General features: G+C 37.2%; 1 protein-coding gene across 2 annotated transcripts in view; it reads right to left on the bottom strand.

The window, feature by feature from the left end:
* Positions 1-5,212: 5,212 nt before the first annotated feature.
* Positions 5,213-26,262, bottom strand: part of poc1bl (POC1 centriolar protein homolog B (Chlamydomonas), like) — a 28,598-nt gene continuing 7,548 nt past the window's right edge. The window contains exons 1-11 of one of the 2 annotated variants that reach the window (XM_051872194.1): positions 25,954-26,221; positions 21,640-22,077; positions 15,874-16,043; positions 14,175-14,364; positions 13,875-14,060; positions 13,255-13,372; positions 12,141-12,317; positions 10,882-11,013; positions 10,662-10,772; positions 6,832-6,984; positions 5,213-6,663 (exon numbers count right to left, since the gene is read on the bottom strand). In XM_051872194.1, the coding sequence (XP_051728154.1) occupies positions 6,535-6,663; positions 6,832-6,984; positions 10,662-10,772; positions 10,882-11,013; positions 12,141-12,317; positions 13,255-13,372; positions 13,875-14,060; positions 14,175-14,364; positions 15,874-16,043; positions 21,640-22,019 (1,746 nt within the window). In that variant the 5' untranslated portion in view covers positions 22,020-22,077; positions 25,954-26,221 and the 3' untranslated portion in view covers positions 5,213-6,534. Of the gene's footprint in view, positions 6,664-6,831; positions 6,985-10,661; positions 10,773-10,881; positions 11,014-12,140; positions 12,318-13,254; positions 13,373-13,874; positions 14,061-14,174; positions 14,365-15,873; positions 16,044-21,639; positions 22,078-25,953; positions 26,222-26,262 lie in introns of those variants that run through there. The other variant, XM_051872195.1, reaches the window with a different exon arrangement.

Below are 26,262 nucleotides of genomic sequence, written 5' to 3'. Positions count from 1 at the left end.
AGGAAATGGGCTACAACTGTCACATTCCACGTACCAAACCACTTCTAAACCAAAGACAACGTCAGAAGCGTCTTACCTGGGCTAAGGAGAAGAAGAACTGGATTGTTGCCCAGTGGTCCAAAGTCTTCTTTTCAGATGAAAGTAAATTTTGCATTTCATTTGGAAATCAAGGTCCCAGAGTCTGGAGGAAGAGTGGAGAGGCACAGAAACCATGTTGCTTGAAGTCCAGTGTGAAGTTTCCACAGTCAGTGATGATTTGGGCTGCCATGTCATCTGCTGGTGTTGGTCCACTGTGTTTTCTGAAGTCCACAGTTAACGCAGCCATCTGCCAGGAAATTTTAGAACACTTCATGCTTCCTTCTGCTGACAAGCTTTATGGAGATGCTGATTTCATTTTCCAGCAGGATTTGGCACCTGCCCACACTGCCAAAGGTACCAAAAGCTGGTTCAATCACCATGGTGTTACTGTGCTTAATTGGCCAGCAAACTCGCCTGACCTGAACCCCATAGAGAATCTATGGGGTATTGTCAAGAGGAAGATGAGAGACACCAGACCCAACAATGCAGATGACCTGAAGGCCGCTATCAAAGCAACCTGGGCTTCCATTACACCTGAGCAGTGACACAGGCTGATCGTCTCCATGCCACGCCGCACTGATGCAGTAATTCATGCAAAAGGAGGCCCTTTTTTTTATTGATCTTATGAAGTATTCTAATTTATTGAGATAGTGAATTGGTGGGTTTTGTTAAATGTGAGCCAAAATCATAACAATTAAAAGAACCAAAGACTTAAAGTACTTCAGTCTGTGTGCACTGAATTTATTTAATACACGAGTTCCACAATTTGAGTTGAATTACTGAAATAAATTAACTTTTCCATGACATTCTAATTTATTGAGATGCACCTGTAGTATACCATAGTGTCGACTTTTTATCTCATAATTTAAACTTTTTAAACTTGGCTCAGTCATAATTATGATTTGGTTTGTCATCATTTCAATTTCACATATTCATGACTTAGTATGTCATCATTTCGACTTTTTATCTCATAATTTAAACTTTTTAATCTTGAATCAGTCATAATGACTTAGTATGTCAGAATTTCAACTTCTCATGACTTAGTATGTCATAATTTTGTCTTTTCATGTTATCATTTCAGCTTTTTATTCTGATATGACTTAGTAGGCTATGTCATAATTATGACCTTTTATGTCATAATTAGTCACCATGAAATCAAAATTAACCATTCTAATTTTTATGGAATATTGCAATAGCCTACTTATTAATGATTTATCTGTGAACATCCTTATTTATTTTTATTTTTTTATTTTTTTTAGATCATTACACTTCCAATATTCCTCTAAATTAGGAAATTAGTAAATTAGAGAAGTTACTGATTAAATATTACAAGAGCAATAGCACAAATCATTAATAATAAATACTGCAATATTTAAAAAGAATTGTCTTTTTTGATTTCATGGTGACTTTAATTATTGATTTACTATAAATATAACTTTAAAATAACAGTAAAATTGTTTCTTACAGAAAGAACATAACGAAAACCCTTCCTTGAACTTATAATAAAGTCATTGAAGGGATAATACTGATTTATTATTTTTAATTGAGTTGTTTGGAATTACACATTTATTGACAACTAACCACAATGTCTTGGAGAAAAAAACAAAGGGGTACTTCCACTTCAAAACAGCAATAGGGAAAACTTTTTTCTTTGGTTAAGATCTTTCTAAAATATGTTATTAATTTTTTATCCCTGATGTCAATGTCCCCATAGTAGGACCTGAAGAGAACCAATTACAGTCTTTTTAATAAGTAGCCTAGTAGTTTTGGGAAAATACAATGAACACATTTGAAAAACATTTTTAGATACATTTATCCCAACATCAATGGTTTTGAGACACAGCCGTACAGTGGCACGTCCTACAGGTCTGAGCACTGCAAGGGCTGTAGGTTGATGGAGAGAGGGATTTGTGTGATCACATTAGCAGGCTTGTTTGTCAGATAAGGCCAGCAGAACTGGAGGAGGCATAAAGAAAGAAATCCAGGTCAAATCACAGAGAGTCTTAGGGGTCACAAACTGTGACAGAGCGCTAATCCAAATCCAGTTAGTGCACGTCCGCTCTATATACACTGTTATGCCAAGATATGCACACAAGCCTGTGAAAGTGCACACATATCATTACTAAATACATGAAAAAATGTATGATTTAAATAATGACTCATTTACATTTTGCAAACAGCCTAACTCTTTGTGTTGTTTACTTCGACAATTTAGAGCAACACACTTCATTTTCATTAAGCCAATGATTTTGCATTAAGATATTTATTGAAACTTTAATTGAAATAACCTTAAATCCATATGTTCACTGCATGTTGCTAGTGTCGGAACCAGTGTTCATTGTACTTTTACATTAAATGAGTTTTGAACTGTTTTTTGTTTTCATGAAATGAAGCATGTTCATATTTTTAGTGGCCCTGGAACATAATTTGGGCCTGAAAGGGTTAATATTATGATACAATTATAAACTTTTTAAAGTGACCTGACTGAAATTCTTATCTAACTAAATATTACCAAATTATTAAAGTCTTTTTTTTTCTTCTTTTTTTTTTAAATCATTTTGACACTATAACTAAACTAAGATTGTAATTGTAGAAAAAAATGTAGAAAAATCCAGAATTCTGTGAACTTTATGTATTAAAGTTTTCCTGTTAGTCTGCATATTTGTGAGTTGTCTAGCAGCTAAAAAATGTAATGTGAAAGTAAGTGAATTATACTTAAATTCCCATTTAAACATGCTGTTTAAGAAAGCTCTTTTATTGGGCTCCTCTTCTTGATTCCATGAAATGATAAATTATTAATAAATTAATTAAAAAGTTAAAAGAAACTTTAATTATTTCATTAAAAATCCAGGTTCTTGTACAGCTCTTTTTTATTTCATACAAAATAAAATTAAACACATTTTTAATAAGTATTATGCAGATTAAAATCAAAATTTAGGAATGAAAATATGACACTATACAGTCATTACAATTGCTAGAAATATTGGTAGGAATTAGTCTGTAGTTCATTTTCTTTAACTTCCTATTTTACATCAATAGAAATGCTGTTATATTTTTACCATGAATTTCAACATCCATACACTTTGTACAAGCAATATTTTATAATAAATATGTAAGATGATCCATGTAGCAAGCAAAATATGTTTATCCAAATTAATGTGTTAAATTATTGATTAAACCATCAGAGAGGTGAGATGGTAATATGAGTGCCACACTTTTTTGATTGAACACTCTTATTGTAGAAGTTCCAAAGAGTGTCGTAATAATCTATGGTACACTGCACACAATGTTGCACAGTCATTTACCACATATGAAAACAGAGCCGTGTAAAATATCTTTCCTAACATGTCCAATCAGCCATCAATGTAAAATATAGGCTGATATATTCATAACACCCAATATAAGCCGGGACACATATTATCAGGGTTGTGTAATCGACTGAGTCAGCATGAAACTGAAGCTTTGATAGTCTTTTCTTTCCTATTGTAACGTGTAACCGAGTGAAACAGCTTCTCGAACAAGAAAAAAATGTAGGGCGGGACATGGTTTGTCATTGCTGTGATCTCATGTGATTGACAGGTTGCCCCGCCCTCACGCCAGTAAACATATCATCAGAGAAAAGAAAAGATGTCACTAGCTGTTTCCATACAAAGTTGCCAGTTTAACTTGTGCGCAAATATCGCTTAAAACATTTGTTTCCATCCAGTGACTCAACGAGAACAAAATCATCACTTCCTTTTAAACTAGCGCTAAATTTGACTAAGAAAAATAGAAGTTGCTGCAGTAGAAGCCACTGTATATAATAATTTCCGTATATAATAAATAGGGCTAGGACAATACATCGATTCTCGATACAAATCTGGAGCGATTCTCTCTCGAATCGATTCTGAACTTAGTTTTTATCAGCAGATGGCACTACGTACTTTAGTTTAGAACACCCGTACTCTGCTTGCTTCCGGTTCCACACACCACTTGAACCTAAAATAATCATTCATAAGGTTCGAAAAGGTTGAAGCGAATTACAAGGGTGTTTGCAGTGGGCTGTGTTTACATTAATCTCGCGTCATAAAAGCATTCTGAGCCGAGGTGCAAGTACATTTATTTAACCACTTACATGACTCAGCCAAACGCACGAGCGCTCTCCAGCATTCTTCTTCGTGAGCATTTGAGTGTGCGGTTAAAAACGAACCTAGCGCCATCTACTGTTAGAACTAAGCTCAAAATCGATTCGAGAGAGAACATATCAAAAATCCAATTTTGTTTGTGAACACAATCGTGTGAAACGCTTCAGGGAGGGAATTATACCGAACCACTTTAACGACAGACTTTGCTCAGACATTACAGAATGACCAAAACAGCATTGCAGATGCCGTGCAACGAGCTCTGTCCGCTGGTGAGTCCAGTTATGTCGTCCCATCTCAGTCACGTCTTTTTTTAATGCTTCCATCGTAGTGCATGCGCACGTTTTCGTATTTTCGACTCATTTGAGCGCACAAGTTTTTTTATGCGCATCTTGGCGTTTGTTACTTGGTGACTTTAATACAGCTTTTGGCAGAGAAATCGAGTTGTTTGGACTACCACTGCATGACCTTAAGGGAAATGTGATGAGTAAGATGGCAATTAGGTATGAAGGACTCACTGCTACAATATTCTAAGAGGTCCAATAAGACGATAGCATTAGCATCAGTTTAAGAGGATTCACCATGCACCGACTGCTCACAATCCAACCATGATTCATAGGGGAAAAATACAGCTTAATTTATGCGTTCTGTAGACATAAGCATCATGATGACAATGTTCAGTGACCTCCAGCTTCATTTATGCAATTGCGTGGCATACCTGGAAAATGTGCCATTAAACGTTTTAGCCTGACTTGGCAGAACCTCCCGTGTGGTTTTCTCGTGATCTGGTTTGTATAAGACGCTCAGGTCGCAAATGTAAAACTGTGCAGGGTCCACCTTATTTTAAGGAGATGTGAAACTTTGGGTAAAACTTTACCGGATTGCATGCATTTCAATGATATAATATATGCAATATTTTGCGTCTAATCCCACAGCACATTTTCCCACCACTAGATGGCACAGCAACAGAAAGGCAAGGAAAAGTCAAGACAAACAAACCATCACAACAAATGTAACATTTATAACTTTAATTTAACTTACACAGACAAAAATTTTCACTTTTTTCCATGTTCCAAAAATACTTCATTACAGTCGATAAGCAAAACACGTGATCACAACAAACTGTGCTTTATCAGTAGTAATTTCATGATCACGTTCCCAAAATCCCTATTAAATTGACAATTACAAATGAGACCTAAAAAATTGTTGCCATTTTAAATCCTTTTTAGTGCAAAAATAAAGGCGTTATCCATGTACAGTCATTTGCGATATAGCATTTAAGATATTTACCAATAATCCTGTGAGAAACTTATTCTTAATTTTCTAGTTTTGAATGTTTAAAAGCTGGAAGACCCTTGATAAAAGCACTTAGTCGATTTTCTAAATGTTTTACTTTGGCCAATATGGTAAAGTACTGTAATACTCTGATTTGTGAAAATAAATGAATCTGAAGAGGCACTTTCTGTTGAGTCAATAAATTACATACAATACATTTTCTTAGGAAAACAATTTACAGGTAAAGTGGATAATTCCCAAATGTTTTGTAGAGAAAATCTTGGTTCTTAAATGCAAGGTAAAATTGGTTTAGGACAATAAAAAAAAACAAAAAACATGTACGATCTGAAAAGTTTGGTCCATATATTGCTTTATATTTTGTGCCAACTCTGAAGTGTAGTTCCTGTAATCTACTTCAAACTGAAGTATACATATACTATTTGAACACTGATGTTAGTTTAGTGAGACTTTAAATGCTGGTAAAGTTCCATTAACACCAGAGTGCCAAAATCATCCATGGAGCTTGCACAAAATAAGGTGAAAAGACCCTAAATACCCTAGCAATACAAAAAAAAGGAAAAACAGTCACAAAATGACACAAAAAAATATCTTAGGAGACCAATAGGCAACAAACCCATTCACAACATCTTCAAATCAGTCACTTCTGGTACAATTAAATAAATCGCTGTGCAGTAGATTTAAAGATGAGCTACCGCTGAGTCTAAAAATGATTCACTAAAAGCATATAGTGCATCAGTGTAAACAAAAACGCTGCTCCAAAACAACACTATGTTCGTTGGATGGTTGAATTTGCTACAATGTGTTATTATTAACAGTTCTAATATGCACTTCAGACTTGTAATAGCACACTGAACGTCTCTAGCAAGATAACACAAGAATTGGCACTACAAATATATGTTCATTTTGGTTTGCAAAGGCACTTTATGGAGAATGGGTCCCATTTTTATGCCTGTTCTTAGTTCCTTTGTTTAATGCCAACCCGGAAAAGACGTTCCTTTTGATAATTGCACTTACATTTATGTTCACATGAGGTTTAAAGTCACTCGAATTTCCAGCGCTGGTGTTTGTCTCCGAGAGAGCAACTTTTCATCTGGATATCAGTGCGGCCATCTTCTGTGCGGTAGGACGTGATACACATGTTTGAATGAGGATGATATATGCTGCCATCCTGAAAAGACACAATTGCCAGATAATGATCGTTTTAGGCATGGAAATGCAACAGGAGAGCATATCTGATATACAATAACATGCCAAACAAACAAGTTTTTTTTCTTATCTCCTTCTTTTTTCTGATGGCACTTCAGTGATAAACTGAGCTACAGGTGAACAGACTCACGTCTCTGAACTCCCACATGATGCCGGGGGGTGTGGGAGCACCGTCTTGTGGACAATGCTTCATCCCTATGTGTGTCATTCCATCCTGAACTTCAGCACACAGCTCAGTCACAGAGTTAAACCGAATCTCCTTATGAGATGTGTACTCGAAGTACTGAGAGAAATAGAGAGAGGAAAATGACATTTTGTTTGAAATACAGGTTGGTGATTGTAAGTTCAATTCATTTCCATTAATGAGTCCAAACAGCCAATTTCAATTAATTTTCATGATATACATATAATGTTGTCATTGTTTTCCTCAAAAACCATCATTTCTTTTCAAATGAAGAAAGAAAGACAAACATCTTGGATGACATGGGGGTGAGTAAATTAAAAGGAAATTTTAATTCTGAAGTGAAATAAAGCCAAGATTTTATAAAAAACGGTAAAAAAAGTAATATTGTGAAATATTCCTAAAGATTTTAGTGTCACATGATCCTTCAGAAATCACTCTAATATTCTGATTTGTGATTTATTATATGTCTGATATTATTGAAAAGAAATTAAATAAGCCATTCAAATGCATAAATATTGAAACACAAAAGGCTGAAAAATATTAAGAAAATATTTGTTGCATTTGAAAATCACTAAAAACATGCCTCTAGAACAACTAAAAATATTCTGCAACAAATGTCATTTAAGCAACAAATACGGATGTTTGCACAGATATTTTTAACAAAGTCGGGTTAATAATTCATAAGCAAGCAATTTCTTGAGGCAGGATCAGAAGTAGATCCTTTGAGGGTAAAGCTTAGAACACTGGAATGGAAGGAACTAAAAGGTGCAGCTATTCAGTGAAATAATCCTCCAGTGTTTATCAGACAGACAGATGTGACCTCTGTGAAGAGAAGGTCTCTGTCTGGTTCAAACTTCAGTCACCATTAGTGTCATTAGCCACATGTATATTTCATACAGACATCTATCTTTGAGGAGAAGTGGCTAAGGTTTCCTTTTCAGTCCAGGCTGTGGAAACATTGATTTTCACTCACACATGGTGCTACTTCAGAGTCCTTTGATGAAAAGCGGTGACATAAGCCACCGGACACATTTGCAGGTTGCCCTTTCCATTAAATATACATCCCCAGCAAGTCATTCATTTCTTCAACTGTGATACTAGATAAATAACAAACCTCAGAAGGGCAGCACATCTCAGGATGGATTATGTTTCAGCACAAATAAAGCTAGCTTTGTTTCGCTGCAAACTGATGGATCTCCTGCATCTGCTGTCGTAGGTGTTATATAACTGGACATGAAATGCACCTCATGCTCATTTTTAAAGTTACTCGATAGCTCTGGCATTAATAAAAAGCCCCCTTTAATTCATTTCGAAGATGTCAGGCTGTGGGGTAAGACAGCGGCTTTCAAAGTGTGGGGTAAACTCCCTGCAGGAGACTACTCTCAAATCTCGTTCTCTTCCTCAAATTCAAATTTGCCATATTAACGATACATGTGAGAACTCTTTCTCCTCCACCATCTTCTGCTTATATGGCTTTAAAGGGTTAGTTTATCTAAAAATTAAAAATCTGTCATTAATTACTCCACCCTCATGTCATTCAAACCCGTAAGACACACAAATGAAGATCTTTTTAATGAAATCTGAGAGGTTTCTGTCCCTCCATTGACAGTCCACGCAACTACCACTTTCAAGCCCCAAAGTAGTAAAGACATCATTAAAGTAATCCATGTGACTCCAGTGGTTTAACCTCAATTTTATGAAGTGACGTGAGTGCTTTGTTTGTGCCAAAAAACATAATTTACCACTTTATTTACAAAATATTAATCTCCAACATGCGTTCACTAGAGCACCACGACGCATGCCTGTTGTGTTGACGCGAGAATAGACGTTGTAGCGAGAGATTAATATTTTAGTGTAGGGATAGAAAGCTCTCATATTTCATCAAAAAGATCTTCATTTGTGTTCCTAAGATGAAGATGATAATTAATGATAGAATTTTCATTTTGGGCTAAACTAAAAGTAGTAGTTTAGCCCAAACTACTAAACCCTTAAAGTAGTGATGCAACGAAATGAAAATTCTAGGCCGAAACCAAAAATTCAGGATACACTTGGCCAAAAATGCCAAGTGAAATAATTTTTTTATATAAATGTATTAACATCTACTGCACACATGTTGATGGCACATGGAAAAAAAAAATATTTCACATCATTTTTTGGTTCATTTGGGAACATTTTATTGATTAAAAAAAAAAAAAGTTTGACCCCCACCCCAAAATATTTTTTCGTGCCTCAGGGCAACGTTGTGCAACAATGGTACAGAATCATAGAGAAAATTATCATCAAAATCAAAAAATTCTTCAAAAAATGTCAAGAAATCATTAGGTAAAAAGGGAAAAACACTTGATAGACATTGATATATTGAATTTGATACATGCATAGGTCTGTATCATGTAGTGTGTCATGCCATATAATGTACTTCATGTAATAAGATTTCACTCCGTACGAAACTTCAAAAAGCAGATCTTCTCTGCTGTGAAATAGGTGTAAGTTACAATTTTTTCACATCACTTTGGGTGTTCCTGCACACCCAGGAACCCTGCATCTTCCCTTCATATAACACATTATGGCCAATGTGAGGTATTGTCCAAAACATCCTCGAAAAGTACCCCTTATCGCACAACGTTGCCCTGAGGCAACGAAAAGAAAAACTGAATTTCTGAACATGCAAAATAAAAATAAAAAAACTTCATAAAACCTGACAAAAGGCTTCTCCACACCTTCATACACACACACATATTTTTTATGTACAGTTCATGTCATTTAAAATAAGATTACTAAAGCAAATAATCTTGCCGCCTTCTCACACCATGTGCTCCTGTGACCATGTGTCAGAACAGGATGTCCCACCTTTAAATGGTGCTTGATAGTGACTCCAGCACCTTATTTCACTGTTCTTTGGTACTTTCTCGAACTTTCTAATTGTAATCATTTAAAGAAAAATTTACTAAACATAGGGCTTAAGAAAATGCTGTGCTATAGAGGGTTAATATTAGACTATTTAATTAATTGGATATATTTTACCTAAACACTGAATTTTACCTTACAATTTTTGGAAACGAAAATAAAGTTAATTAATCAAATTTATTTAATAATCAACACTCAAAACTGAGTTTAATAAATTTAGATTGCACATAAGACCATTTTTAATAATTATGTTTCTATTTCAAATTGGTGGTGAAATATAAACATTTAAACGTTGGCTGTAATAATCTGTTTTCAAGACAAATAATGAATACATCACTTAACAGTAAAACAGTACAACAGAATTTTCCGTGCACAGAGACTCCGGCAGCAGCAGAAACAGAAACAATGTCAGCCTCAGAGGTGTGGAAATACTTCAAAATTAATGACGACAACCCACACATTGCGAACTGCATGCTATCAATCACAATTCATTATCGATTAGTGAAGGCGGGACAGGCGGAATCGCACTGAATGACACAGACCAGAAGCGCTGTCTTTTGCGTGCGCACTCTCTCTCTCTCTTTCTTGCGCGCGATCAGTTCTCCTCGCGCCTGAATGGTCAAATGCACACATAGTTGTCAAAATGTCCATTGTGTGTCCATACGCCTTCCCTATTCAACTTACAGAAAAAACGGAACTGGTCTGATGAATTATCAGGAAATTTTTATTTGAAAGTGGACTAATCCTTTAATTTTTTTTCATTATTCAATTGTAAGCACTAAAACATTTGGCAAAATTACTAATCAAATTTTTTTCTAGCTTCAAAAGGTGGGAATGGCAAAAAAAAATATATATATATTGATGTTAGTCACCTGATTACCACCCTGACCATGGCAGCCGAACAAGGACAGGTGAGCTCCTGTGGGATTGTGGTCCGGGGCGTTGTAGTCCAGACATTCAGAGTGGATTCCGGCACTACGCACCTACACCAGAAACCAGGATGTAAGTAAAACCAGTGAAAAATAGCGAGAATGACATTAAAAAGGAACTCCAGAGGGAATTAGATTAGACTAGATTAGATTAGTCACTTACCGCTCCATGCCATCCAGGCCTGTCCTCTGGCACATGCAGGCCGGGATAGATATTCTGCAGGTACCATTCAAAGCTCTTACACTGAAGCCGCTTTCTAAGTACAATCCTTTCAGATATATCCCCATAAGATTCCTACAAGAGCAAATCAAAATCAGGCCTCAAGACAAAGCTGACAGATTACTGACTGGAATCTATGTAGGACCACCTTGACCACAGCTTTTCTGCATTAAAGGGATAGTTCACCCAAAAATTAAAAATCTGTCATCATTTACACACCGTCAAGTTGTTCCAAACCTGTACGAATTTCTTTCTTCTGCTGAACACAAAAGCAAACAGTTGATGGGCCCCATTCACTTCCATAGTATGGAAAAAAATACTATGGAAGTGATTGGGGTCCATCAACTGTTTGGTTACCAACATTCTTCAAAATATCTTCTTTTGTGTTCAGCAGAAGAAAAATTCATACATGTTTGGAACAACTTGAGGGTGAGTAAATGACTTTTTTTGATTTTATTTTTTAATCACCTTTACTGATAATAATTCACTTTTTTACATCTTTCCTCTAGTTCCAACTTAAAAGATATCAAACAAGAGCGCCACGCAACTACTTCCTCTATGCCATCCTCTAATGTTGACACAAGAACTGCCACGACACACTTCCAACAAACCAAAAGTCAAAGAAACCCAACCAGGTAAACAAGATAATATTAATTTAGGTAACACCTCACACAGGTATGAAAAAGGTGTGTTTGCATTCAGACCTGATATGCAGGAACAGCAAAATGGCAGTTAAACAGAGAGGACAAATATTCTTACTCGTGGCATCTAGTGTCGTGGCTACAAGAGAATGATTTATGATTTGATCACAGATCCACGTCATTAATAATGTAATTTCTCTGTGAAGCAATATGGAGTTACATGCCACATTCATGTCAGTCATGGTGATATAATATATGTTTGGCCTAGTTTTATTATCTTTGTCAGCTAATAAGCTTTTCAAAGATAGCCAAAGGAAAAACAAATACCGTAAGCCGATAGAACAAGAGCATTCAAGCAAAACCTGAGCATCATTTATCTCTTTCACAGTTTTTTCCCTTCAGGAGCATGTATGCAATTTTAAGCACACCACTTTTCTAGATAAATGCTGAAGGAAGTAAAAGAGAGAATAACACAACATCTGTACACTGATTATGCAACAGCACATGATGTTAAAGAGGTGCCGCCTACTGGCAGGTTGTGGTGGGTGGATGGAGGTGTACCTTGCGTGCCGGAGGGTTTCGGTTATAGAAGTGCTGTTTGTAAGAGTCCATCCAAACCTCCGCAGCACGGACAGTGTTCTGAAGGAAGTTGGATCGGGAGTATGGCGCTTTCTTGGGGAACACATGACCCACATGAGAGCATGGGTGAATTTCTAAAGACCCTCCACACTGCCACACCTGCAAGAAACAAAATATGTTTAAAATGAAGCAAAACATTTTTTATTTCAAATAGCTGATGAAACTGAATATTATTTATATAGTTTTATTAATAAAATAAAAAATTAAAAGTGAATAAAAATAAATAAATAAAATGAATAAAACAAATTAAATCGAAGTATATAATGTGTAGAACTAGAGTTACAACATTAATAAATATTAACAAAAATAAATGACTAAATATAAAAATAATTCATTTTTTAAATTAAATGATTAAATAAATAATTATTAATAATTGTAAATTATTGTTTTAAATATGGCTAGGATGCTCAAACAGAGCAAAGTTTATGCTTTTTGGGGAAAATCAACCTATTATTGACTTATTTATAGTTCTGCATATTAAAATACGATACGAGAAAGTGTTTTAACATTAAAAAAATGTCACTTCAGTTTTAAAATGAAAGCTAATAACCCAAAAGCATTTATCTAGAGCATCATTATTTATTTACTGAGATTTGACTCATCTTGCATACAAACTCATTTTCAGTGAACAAAGTTAGATTATCGTATGTTAATGCAATGTACTGCCTGTCAGAAATAAAACATGACATGACAACAGCGCTTTAGCTCCGTTGAGACATTCCTATTTTAGGCATTTTCCAGCTTTATTTCCCACATGCTTTTGTATACCAATTCACAGCACATCAATTATACATGAACATCGTACAGCCCTAGAAGATACAGCGTTGTATTCGGTTTCCATATGCATAAAAGATTACTCCATGGTATACACCATCAATCTTCTTTTCTAAGTATAGGCTGAAAAAAGAAATCTAATATGAGAGATGTGTCTAATTATAAATGCTCAGTCTCTCATGCTATCAAGAGCCCGTCGACACGCTCTGATGGGAATTACCAGTACAATAGGTAGCCTGAATACAGAATACAGAAGTCTTACCCGGAAAGAAAGTTCCAGATTCTCTCCTCCCCAGACCTCCATGCCCATGTCGTAAGTGCCCAGATACTCAAAGTAGGCCTTGCTGACGGCAAATAGGCCCCCTGCCATAGTGGGAGACCTGTGAAGCGAGAAGCAACAGAGCATTGGCAATTCATCAAAGATATTCCCTAGCACCAATTTTCTAGCAGGTAAGTGCTTCTTAGTTTCTGTTGAGTGCCTCTGGGTCTGCCCTCAGATGAGCCTGGAGAGAAATCTAGCACAGAACTGGACAGTATTTTAATGTACCCCTGGGTCTGAACATTAAATTCAGTCTATTCACTGCACTGCATCTGAATTTAATCAACACAATACACCTTTCCTTGTGAACTTTCAAAAAGTTTTTACTGGAATCCTGAATGTCTTAAAGGGATAGTTAAATTAAAAAAGTCTCATGTCATTGCAAACTGTTGTGACTTTCATTTAGGAATAGGAATGCACCAAAATTAAAATTCTGGTTAATAATTATTATACAGGATACAGGTGAGGGTGACTATCCCTTTAAACATTTCTAATTAGTTTCTAAAACTGCCAAGAAAACCACACAGCAAAGCTGGATTTGGAAAAGTTTACTAGAAACCAACCTAATGGGGTCAATTCTGGATTTGCGTATCTTGCGATCGATTTCAGGCACGGCATGCCACTGGAATGTCAGCCTCCAGTCAAAGCCGCCCACCATCGGCTCATCTGTCTGCATGTAGAACTCAAATGTGTTCCAGTCAATGGTGTCAATCACCGGACATATGATGGTAGTCTCATTCTCACCAATTCTGAGGCAAAAGACGATAAAAAAAATTAGCATCTCACTGGCATTGTAATACGCTTCATAAACCTTTTACTTTGAGTGTTTCTATGCTACATTTGAATTTAATTTTAAGTCCCACCTCTCCAGCAGTGGCTCGATCCAGCCAGGCACACACTCACAGTGGCAGTCTAGGAAGGTGAGCACGTGTCCTGTAGCGTAGGTGGCGCCAATGAGCCGTGCCCGTACCAGACCTTCTCTTTTTTTGGTGCGAATGAGACGAACACGCTCCAGGTTACTGACATACTGAGCCAGCTGTGACTTCAGATAGACTGTAATTCAAGCAAAGAGAATTAGAATCTTTTTATCAGGATCCAACAGATACTGGCCAAATCACAGGAAAACAACTGATTTACTAGTAGACACATTTGGATCTCAGCTAATATTAAAACTCATATGGAATGATAACTATGGCTACCTTACTATCCAGAACTTTGTAGAGGAAGCATGAAATATGCAATCGTGGGCAAATGTGTGAGTACATTTCAATGAAAATACTGACAAATGTTTAAGTTTGTAAGGCAAGTTGAAAATTCTTCATTTTTAAATGTAATAAACATTACATAAAAGTAATATGAAACACAATAAGGTTTAGTTAAAGCCAGTTTACACCAAGGATTATAAATGTAATGATAACTAAAACGTTTTATTATTCATTCTAATTCTATGAGAATAGGGCAGTCCACATTACGACTTTAATGAATACGATATGTGGGAATCATTTTCGGAACGATTTTTTCCTGACAATAAAAACACTGACAGACAATCAGAATCCACCTGGCTTGAGCATTTAAAGCAATAGACAACATAACTGCACAGCGCACATAGAATAAACAGAATGTTATTTTCTGTTGGTGTGGATGGTAAAATATTATTCAAATATTATTCAATAATGAATTAATGAAATAAATATCCAATATGGATCAATAAACTAACAAAAATAGCAATAATAATATTGTATAAAATATAGTAAACTTGAAAATTTGAAAATTTAAACACAATCGGAGTTATATTAATAAATATCCTGAGGCATCCTGAAGCTCAAAAAAGTGCATCCATCCATCATAAACGTACTCCACAAGGCTCCGGAGGGTTAATAAAGGCCTTCTGAAGTGAAGCGATGGATTGTGTAAAAAAAATATCCATATTTGACAAGTTATAAAGTAAAATATCTAGCTTCTGCCAGCCCAGCTCTCGTATTTGTCCCATCAGTTACGCTTTTTTCTTAAGTTTAATACGGAAGGCGTAGGACGTAGCGTAAGCGTTTTGAACTGCGAGAGGTGTTACACTTTCTTCCTAAGTTGAATAAGGAAGGCGGTCTGGCGGAAGCTTGATATTTTACTTTGATATTTTTCTTACAAAAACACATCGCTTCGCTTCAGAAGGCCTTTATTAACCCCCCGGAGCCGTGTGGAGTACGTTTATGATGGATGGATGCACTTTCTTGAGCTTCAAACTCGTTGGTCCTGTTCACTGCCTTTATAAAGCTTGGATGCCTCAGGATATTTATTAATTGTGTTCATCAGAAAGAAGAAAGTCATATACACCTAGGATGGCTTGAGGGTGAGTAAATCTTGCGGTAAGTTTAATTTTAAAGTGAACTAATACTTTAATTCATCAAAAGCAGTGTAGCACCTAATAGGTTCAAAATTTTTCATTCCAACATATTAATTGGTTGTGGAAGGGCTGACCAATCAGGATAATTGGAAAGTACTGTAGTTTTAAACTAGTGGAATTTTACATTTAAAAATGCGAAGTCTGTCTAGAAAGTGTCCCTTTACCTCTGTCGCTGAAGTCATCCACAAGTATGATCTCCTTCAGTAGGATGGCTGGCGTGGTCTCCAGCACACTATGGATGGTTCTGAGTAAAGTGGACCAGGCCTCATTGTAAAATGCTATGACCACCGATGTTGTAGGCAGATGGCGGATGTTGTACTTCTTTGCTTTGCATCTGGCATTGCAAAAAAAGAGAGAGTGTTAAGATGGTTAAGCAAACTGGCATTTATTCAAATCAAGTGGTTTAGGCAAACGGTTTCCCCTGTGAGTTACACCAGTAACCCATACTTGGACTTTGTCCTCTGCATTTAACCCATCCAGTTAGTGCACACACATTAGGAGTAGTGAATAGAGAACACACACTTATCACATACACCCACACTGCAAACTGTGGACACACACCCAGAGCAGTGGGCAGCCATTTCAGGTTACCAGTCTGACTCTCTAACCATTAGGCCACGACTGCCCCACTACATATTATAATGTGCAAATGTGAACATCTAAAAACATAGAGGATCCTGACAACTCCATATGCTCATCCTGCAGTATGAATGCCAACTTACAATGTTGCACATGACAATTATGGTATGAAGAAGGAATCTCACTTAAAGGAGCATTTGGAATCTATCAATAAATGTCACTTTCAATTCATTAAACAATCAATTCTTTTCTTTGTGTTTGACTTCATTCCTCAAATTCAAAATCTGTAAGCAACCATTTCTGGTTCAGAGACAGAGTCTCAGTAAACAGAGTTGAAGGAGAGGTGGGAGTTAAACAGACATGCCAGAGACATTTTTACTGCATTCTGAGAAACAATTTGGACCCTTTAAAAAAAGTTTCTAGCTACACAGCATCTTCACTGGCCACAATTTTGACATTGATACCACGGGGAAAAACTGCCATATAGATATTTTAATATTATCTCATAATTTGGCAACAGGTATATTAGGCTGCTGTCACTTTAAGACCTGACACTTGGATCCATTATACTGTTATACATGCGTTTTCTTTCTCAAGTGTTTACGTTCACTTTAAAGGTGGGATATCACACACAGTTTCTGCCAATGAGTACCTATAGAGTAGTAGTGCATCCTTCATATCTCCGAAAAGTCTTTAGTTTTGTCATATTTATAAAAGATATATACGCTGTACCGAGTCTTTCCGAAAACAGCCGAGCGCCTGGAGGCGTGCCGTGTGAGCGGAGCTAAAGAGTGACGAGCACACGCAGCTTTTGCGTAGCGATCATCTGCAAGCTATCAATGGTCAGCTACACAAATGTATTTAAACACACACAATACACCATCGCATTATCCCTGGATAACTTTTGAATCACTATAATGAATATAGCGTATAGTGAATGATGAATAATGAATTTATGAATTCACTACGTTCGTGTTGTTTACATTATATGCACTTAGACGCCTATTGCCAACAAAAAAGACATTTGAAGAGGTTTTCTCACCACCAGCAGTTCCGACTCATGACCGGGATCATTACCGCTGTGACCGCTCCATCTTTCAGTTTCAAACGATCTGTAAATCCAGCATAGAACTGGGCCTTGTTTATGAAACCTTAAGCGCCGATCCTGAGGGCTCGAGCAGCCACGGAAAAACACGAGATATTCTCCATTCATTTTAATCAATAAAAAAGTGATTGCAACTATCAGTTTCTATTGTTATTTTAATAACAAATATTGAGAGCGCATCAATGTAATGTGTGAGCACAAAACTCTCAGCTCCACTTAACGCTGGGTTCTTTGGGAAGCAAGGTTATCATTCCCTCAACCAAAAACACACTTCTTTGGTGACATTGTTGATTTCGTGAAGTCTTGTGACCTGTGCAGTGCTGCCGACGACTTCCGTAAAGCCGAACACGCACTGATGGGCGTGCTCTTGCTCTCTTACTCTGATCGACGTGGGCGTGCACGCTCTTCCGGGAGAAGTGCCCGTACAAGGAATTCCGACCTTTATGACGTTACAAAGGCCCATACTCGAAAAAAAGATTGCAAAGTTTATAAGGATTTGGAAGAGTACTTTTGGCACAGAAATACTCCGTCATACGTCCAACTCGTGTTTAACAGTGTAAATAAGTCAGAATACATGAAATGGCATTACACCCCCCCTTAAACATAACTGACTGTTTACGTGAATACTTGCCAAGACCGGCATTTTGACATTATTTTGTGTATCTGACTGTTTAAGCGCCAAAAGCAGCGAAAAAGAACTCAGTTTAGTACTGAGAGGCAGCTTAATTTGCGCACACTTTGGGTGTGAGCACAAAATCTGCAGGAATGAGTAAAATTATGCGCAATACGCACAATCCCATGTCAACTCGCTGTCGGAGAGATGAGAGAGCAAGAAAGCGCAGCTGGTATCGTGTATCTATTCTGCAGAAAATGAGTATTGGAAGGATTTCAGTATCGAAAAATCGATATTTTTGACAACACTAAATTGCACTTAGTTTATCATTTCAGATGCCTTTGTAAAAGACAACAATTATAAAATGTATATATTATATATATAAAATTCAACCCGCCAAAGTGGCTAGTAGAAGTGACTGTGTTACATGGCACTGCTGAAATCGGGTATTGGGAAATGACGGGTATTAATGTCAAGCCCTGTTGATAATAATAAATGTTTCTTGAGCACCAAATCTGTATATTAGAATGATTTCTAAAGGATCATGTGACACTGAAGACTGAAGTAATAATGCTGAAAATTCAAAAACAAAATTGAAAAATATTAATTTTATACTGTATTTTTGACCAAATAAATGTGCATTTCATTAGGACTTTATTATGTTCTTGAACTTTTCAAACTCTAGAGACTCTACATTCACTGACGGCAACTACATTCGTGCAGATTTTACAATAAATTTTCCCTACAAAGAGAAATGCACAAGAAAAAAACCCACCACAACATTTCTGGCAGTAATGCTTAAGTCTTTGACAAGAGCTAACTTGCCTAAAAGTTATTTCAGAAAGCAAGCAAAAGAACTTCACATTAACAGATAAAAATCCCTGCTGATGCCAAGAAATGTGCTCCTGCCGTGTGTGATCTCCAGGAGAGCCTGTGATGTGGCAACCGGAGCGCAGTTGAAAGACTGAAGGCGAAAAAAACGCATCCAATTTGTCTCACTTCTCGTCTTTCTCTTTTCAGAGCGGCAGCTTGAACCCTACTCATTATTGTGTGACAAGAGCCATGAAACAATTATTCTCACACAAAAGCGTTGCTGTTCTGAGAAAACATCCCAGCCCTTTTTTCTATTGTTGTTTCATTTTTAATCATGTTGTCTGGCTGAAGGCGATGGATTCATTTCAGACAACAAACAACATCTGTAAACCGGTGAGGTGGACTGAAGTGTATAAATCACTTGAGGAATCACAATTCAGGACGTGATTTCAATTCCTTTGGAAGTGAAAACAAGCACATTTCCTATTTATTTTTCATGCTTATTTGTAATGCAATATAATAGCATTTATTTGAAACAGGCCTCTATAAACAAAATTGCAATGGCAAGTAAAGAGGATTTTGATGGTGTTTGATTTTGATTTCAGATGGTGTTTGCCTGAGCAAAAGTCACCAACATGATCCTAGGTTGTTCTTGGTGGTTACAAGGGCTTTTCTATACAGTTATTAAAGGGTTAGTTAGGGATCAGAAACCTCTCAGATTTTATTAAAAATATCTTAATTTGTGTTCCGAAGATGAACGAATATCTTACGCATTTGGAACGACATGAGGGTGAGTAAATAATGACAGAATTTTCATTTTTGGGTGAACTAATGCATTTTTGGGTGCATGTTGCTATGCAGTTGCTAGGTGTTTTGGGTGGTTGCCATGGCGTTGCTTGGTGGTTGCCATTGCTTTTCTATATAGTTACTAAGGTGTCCTGAGTGTTTTTATCATGTTGCTATAAAGTTGTTAGGATGTACTGGATGGTCGCTAAGGTGTTGCTAGGTGGTTGCCAGGGTTTTGCTATACAGTTACTTTAGTGCATGTTGCTGTGCAGGTACTAGGGTGTTCTGGATGTTTACTAAGGTGTTTCTAGGGGGTTCCCTTACGAAAAAGAAGTTTATTCAAGTGTGCTATTATACTACTTCTTTTAACTAAAAATAAGAAAGTATACTTTCAGTCTACTTTTTATATACTTCTCAGAAATATACTTAAAATTGCACTTAAGTATACTTGACTTATACTGACAGAAAAATCTAAGTATATTTGGCCTTACTTGGACTCAGTCTTTTGATCGAGATATACTTAAAAGTATATTTATAAAAGTATAGTATAAAAGTACATTGTTTGAAAATATAGATTTATAAAGAAAACAGATATATTCCTAATTCTGAGTATCTGAATTTTTGTGTAGGCTAGTCCACTGGTAGTGTACATAGGAATTTACTTCAAATCTACTTCACTCTTTCCTCACCATTGACTGAATTTTCAGGCTACACGGTAGGGGGCGCTGTTACGCATCTTCTGAAAGAGTACAGAATCTCCAAATCAAAATGCAGGAGAAGAAGCTGAAACAACTACGAAGCTTTGGGGGTGTTTATGGACTTGATCTACTTCACCTGTGTGTGATCATCGTTCTGAATTCCAGGTCTTTGCTACACAGTTACCAAAGTGCATGTTGCTATGCAGTTGCTAGGTGGGTGGTTGACACTGTGTTGCTAGGTAGTTACCAAGGCTTTGCTCTACAGTTACCAAGGAGGTCTGAGCGTTTTTAGCATGTAACAATGCAGTTGTTAGGTGGTCTGGATGGTTGCTAAGGGGTTTCTAGGTGGTTCCCAGGGCTTTGCTATACGGTCACTAAGGTGTTCTGAAGGTGATGATTCACAGGGCAAATTTTTGAGCAACGCTGCCAGGCACTGTTGCCGAGCGAGGTTGCTTGAGCACGCTCCCATTGAAAATGGGTAACAGATTTCTATCTGGATACTTTAGATCGAAATTTGTTGCCCATTCTCAATGGGAAAGTTCCCAAGCAACATCACTCGGCAACAGTGCCTGGCAACATTGCTCAAAAAGATGCCCCGTGTTGCTATGAAGTTGTAAGGATGTACCTGTATAGTCGCTAAGGTGTTGCTAGGTGGTTGCCACGGCTTTGCTATACAGTTACTAAGTGCATTTTGCTGTGCAGTTACTAAGGTGTTCTTAGTGTTTTTAACATGTTGTTATGCAGTTGTTAGGATGCACTGGATGGTCGCTAGGGTGTTGCTAGGTGGTTTCTAGGGCTTTTCCTTACAGTTATTATGGTGCATTTTGTTGTTTGGGTGTTCTGGATGGTTGCTACTGTGTTGCTAGGTGGTTGCCAGGGCTTTGCTATACAGTTAATAAGGTGTTTAGAGTGTTTTTAGCACGTTGCTTTGTTGCTGCTAAGGCACTCTCTGTGCTTGCTAAACCATAGTTACTATAGTGTTTTCAGCATGTTGCTATTTGGTTTCTAAAGGCACCCACATACTACAAGATAATCTGCCCAATTTTGGGCCCAATTCTAACCTTCTGATAATAGGTAAAGTCCCGATTATCTTGATGGTTCTACAGATGATCTTATCAGATTTTCCTGTGGTGTGATTGAATCTGCAGTTAGGCTTAGATTTCTGAGATTTCCCATGTTTACAGTTGGGTTGTTTGTGAATGTGGTGTGCCGTCTTGGTTCAATCGCAGCACTCCACACACTATATGAACAAAACTGTTAAAACTATGAATTAAGGGCCAACCTTTAGGCATTGCTAACGAGCCCATTGCTGTGATGTAAGGTGTGGCAGACATACTCGTGCATCCTATTGTCTTGAATATGGCGATGGAGGGATATCTTGTCGCTGATGAATATGTTGATGGCATAGCGCTCAATGCTGGCCTCCTCCTCTTTCTTCTCCTCAGTGCTGAGGGTCAGTCGAGTGGCTCGGCCATATTCTCCAGGAGCGTTGGAGTCCGGTGCTAGCTTCTCGTAAACGGGCCGCAGGAGGCTGTCGGAGTCCTCCTCCTCCTCATTTGATGGAAGGTCACGGACCAGGATGTTGCGATGACCATCATTATCAGCCAGAGATGGGGGGGAAGAACGGACTACAAGGAGATAGAAGAGCCACAGCAGAGAAAAGAGGAAGCCGACCTTGGCCAGGAGAGCCACCTTCCTTGACCAGCGGATCTTCATGACGTGGCAGCCAGCACCACTAACAGCACCAGTCAAAGAGCCCCAGACTCCCAACTTTCTGAAGGGTGACAGAGGAAAGAGAAGGTGCAGATTAGTGATAGACTGATACATTGGCCAGACTGATCAACTGAAAGCCAACAAGTAAGTAAAAATTGAGTAAATTTACCTTTGTAATTGAAAAATATACATTTACAATGATTTCAGGATCAAATAGCAGATACATTACCAAGAAAAGCAACAACAACAAAGCGTCAGAACATATTATTATTCACACACATTGTTTCTACTTTTTAATCCCAGGCTGTTTGACTAAAGCTATCCGCTAACCGCCAACTCCAATCACTGAAGCTGAATTTGAGGGGTTGAATACAGACAATCCATCATCAACTGAGGGTAACGGAGTAATCACATAATTGAGCTGAATTAATATTTCAGCAGGCAGGGATTTAGCTGAACAGTGGTCGTGACAGACAGACAGTCTGAAACAGTAATCCCATTCCTCAATCACAACACTTCAACCTTTTAACCTCATTTAATGATGAATGTTGCCGCCGTACACACACATTTATATGCAACAAAAGCGTACACTACATAATGTAAATGGACCATCAATGCACTTCAAATATTTGGGAGTCTGTGGTTAAAATGTTTAGCAGTAACAGTTGATGGCAGATACAGGCTTAACTACTGTATGAATGTGTGCAAGAAGCGAGCGAAAAGAGGGGAAGATATTTATGAAAACAAACTCAGAACATTCTCAGAAGATCCAACTAGATGCTATAAATACCTATTGGCTTATTGGCTTGTTTTAAATTGCTTCCACTTCTGAGTGCTCTTTAAAAATAGTAACACACGTATAGGTTTAACTGTACATCTTATGTTGAAACCATATGCCTGTTATGAAACATTTACTCATAGTAATGTTCCAAAACTTTGTCATAAATATAACCATTAAATTATAAATATATAAAATGAATCCAGTGCATTTCTCAAGCCGCGTTTAAACCGAAATTACCTGGAACAATTTGTACCAGGAACTTTTTTTCCCCCAGACCTGTTGCTGTCTGCGTTTCCATCGCTGTCTTAAGTACTGTGAAGATTAGGCAAATTAGTCTGATGACGTAGGACTGTGCGCGACTTTGCAGTTCCCGCTGGATTTCGTCCTCCGCATATGAGCTTATTAAAGCCTGAACCTCGGTTCATCGGTTGTATTTTTTAAACTCCATTGTTGATTCGAATAGAAAACAACTCTTACTGCACGCACCGCAACAGACTTTTAAAAATGGTGGTTGAAATAAAATGCTGCGTGGAGTCAACCAATCAAAATGCTGTGTGAACTTAACCAATCAGCATGTTCAGCGCCCAAGTCCCACCCCTAAAAGTTCCTGAATTTGAAAAAGTACTAACTCGAGAGCAGTGACTTTCTGAGGGGGAATTTTTTACATGGAACTTAATTTAGACCCTGGTTCCTGCGGTCGAAACACACCAAGTACCACCCCAAAGTCCCTAGTTCCTGGGGAAAGTTCCTGAGGTGGAAACGCAGCTTTATACACATTTTTAGCCCTCAAAAAAAAAAAAAAAAAAAAAACAGTAAAGTGGGCCCAAAAAGCGTTTCAACACTTAAAGGGATAGTTCACCCAAAATTAAAAATTCCATCAAAATCGTTTGTATGAGTTTCTTTCTTCTGTTGGACACAAAATAAGATATTCTGAAGATTGTTTGCAAGCAAAACTTCTGATCCCCATTGACTTCCATAGTATTTCTTTTTTTTTTTTCATACTATGGAAGTCAATGGGGAACAGCATCTGTTTGGTTACCAACATTCTTCAAATATCTTCTTTGGTGTTCAGTAGAACAAAGAAACTCATACAGGTTTAGAACAACTTGAGGGTGAGTAAATGATGACAGAATTTTTCCATTTTTGGGTGAACTATCCTTTTAAGTCACTCATAAAAATGTATTCATTTTTTACAAAATTTATTAAAAATTATAAAAAGAGCTTTATTACAGAGTGTTTTCTTCTGCTGCTCAGATCTATTGAAGATGTAGCTGCCACTTTCCAACAGACTGGTCACCAGCCAAGGGACAAAAGCTTTCTGGGATTACAAAATAGAGAGCTCTCTGAAAGCAACCCTTGACTGGGCACCCATAAAAACTTCCGTACTAAACCTGATAGGTTGGATGGATGTGGGAAAGCTGGGGAACTGCAGCTCTTTAGGGTTGAGAAGCTTGAGTATCACCTTTGTGGCATTATTACCTTTAAATTATAAGGTTCAAAAACTGGTTTTGTGCACAAAGGCGTTTGTCTTTTGAAACCCGTTTTACTTCTTCTGTGATACACTAAAGGAAAAATTCACAGCAGAATGTCCAACCTGTTGTTTTCCATATAATGAAAGTGAATGGTGGACACAGCTGTCCAAGCAAAATTTTTAGTGAATAACAACTTAATTTTCAAAACTATCATATGACTTCAGAAGACTTTGTTTATAATGTCTGGGTAATACAGGCAACCTTAAAGCTTTTTTTTTTGTCCATTTTGAAGCTGGTCACCATTCACTTTCATTGTGTGGAAGAGAGAAGCTCAGACATTCTACTAAACTTCTCCCTTTGTGTTCCACAAAAAAAAAAAAAAAGTTATACAAGTTTTGAACAACATGAAGGTGAGTAATTATGATGTATTATGACCATCTGTGTTGTATTAATAAGCAGGGGAAAATGAGACAACCAGGACTGTTAGTACAGCCAACTAGGGTTTAGTCAGAACATTGTCATTATAGTGTTTACAGTAATATGGATGTTGCTGCTACTACTTGTGGATCAGAAGCCAGAACATCTGTGTTATAGACTACAGCTGTGTTACAGTTCCTGCTGAAAGCAATATGCTTATATATTGTACAAAATAGGCCTTCGATGACTCTCTATTTAAATTTATGTGAGTTAGTACCAGCCCAAACTGATTGACATATCCAGATTTACTTGTCAGACAAGAGCTCTCCATTTGCAGCTTGTTCCTGTTCATTTGTCAGATTTTTTTCAAAACATGTCTCACAACTTTAACTGCCATTATTTTTTTAAATACAGATAATCACTTAATTGTTCTGTAAATAAATTATTTGGACATTTTTAAATAATATATTATAAAATTTACAATATACATTCTTTAGGATTTTAGATAACCCTGATGAAAAAAAATATGGTTTCCTGGTTTTAGCTGGTCACCCAGCCTGGTAGAACTACTACTCAACTGGTTTAGCTGGTTTAGGCAAGGAAACACACATTTTGTAAGAAAATGGAAGAAGATTAATAGTGGAAAATTCCAATTTCCACTTTCATTCACATAATCAGATCAGACACTAACAAAAACATACCAAAGTACAAAGAAGTACATGGTAGAATTGAAAACATGGTGGTACCATGATGCATGTACCATGGTAGTGTAATACAATTCTTTAGGAGCTTGAATTACTATGTATACACCATTTTATATGAATATGGTCATCATTCAAAAGCATGGTATACATCAAAGCGTTATGGTATTATTATCAATGTACCATGGTACCACCAGAGTATTTTTTTAAGAAGACACACACACATACACACACAACACAAAGTAATCTGAGATCACTTCGTAAAGATGCAGCAGAAGCACATGACATCATCAAACTATTAATATAAGTAGGAGGCTAACACATAACATATGAACTGTATATAAAATAATGTCAAATTTCATCCAAAATACAATGATAAAACCGAGCAGTGACTTCCCGTGTAAAAACATGAATGTAAATGGATCATTAACCATCCAAACAACAATCATCATCGAAGGTATCAGTGTTCTGACTGAAGGCTCGTTAACATGCAAAACATATTCATATTGCGCACACACACACATACATAGACGACACTCATGTAACTCAATAGCTGATGATTTTACCTGATCTCTTCATGCCGTGCTCTTAGACAGATATAAAGAGCTGCTCGTTTGCCGCTCGTGTCACTGTCAGCACACACACATCCTCCTCAAACAACAAACCCGCTCTACTCCACACAACTGCGCTAATCGCTTTAAGTAGCTGGACTCTTTACAAACGCGCGATCTCTTGACGAGTTACATTGCTGAGGTAAATGTCATAGTCTTGCATGTACTGCATCGCACCCCAGGAAGTTTCAGATTTGACAGTCTGGCTTCATAAAGTGAGCCACGTGACCGGAGCATTATGGGAAGTCCAGAGTTCACACTGTG

This window comes from Ctenopharyngodon idella, chromosome 19, assembly GCF_019924925.1.
Source record: "Ctenopharyngodon idella isolate HZGC_01 chromosome 19, HZGC01, whole genome shotgun sequence".
Classification (NCBI taxonomy): domain Eukaryota; kingdom Metazoa; phylum Chordata; class Actinopteri; order Cypriniformes; family Xenocyprididae; genus Ctenopharyngodon; species Ctenopharyngodon idella.
This window is presented reverse-complemented; position numbering and strand designations above follow the sequence as displayed.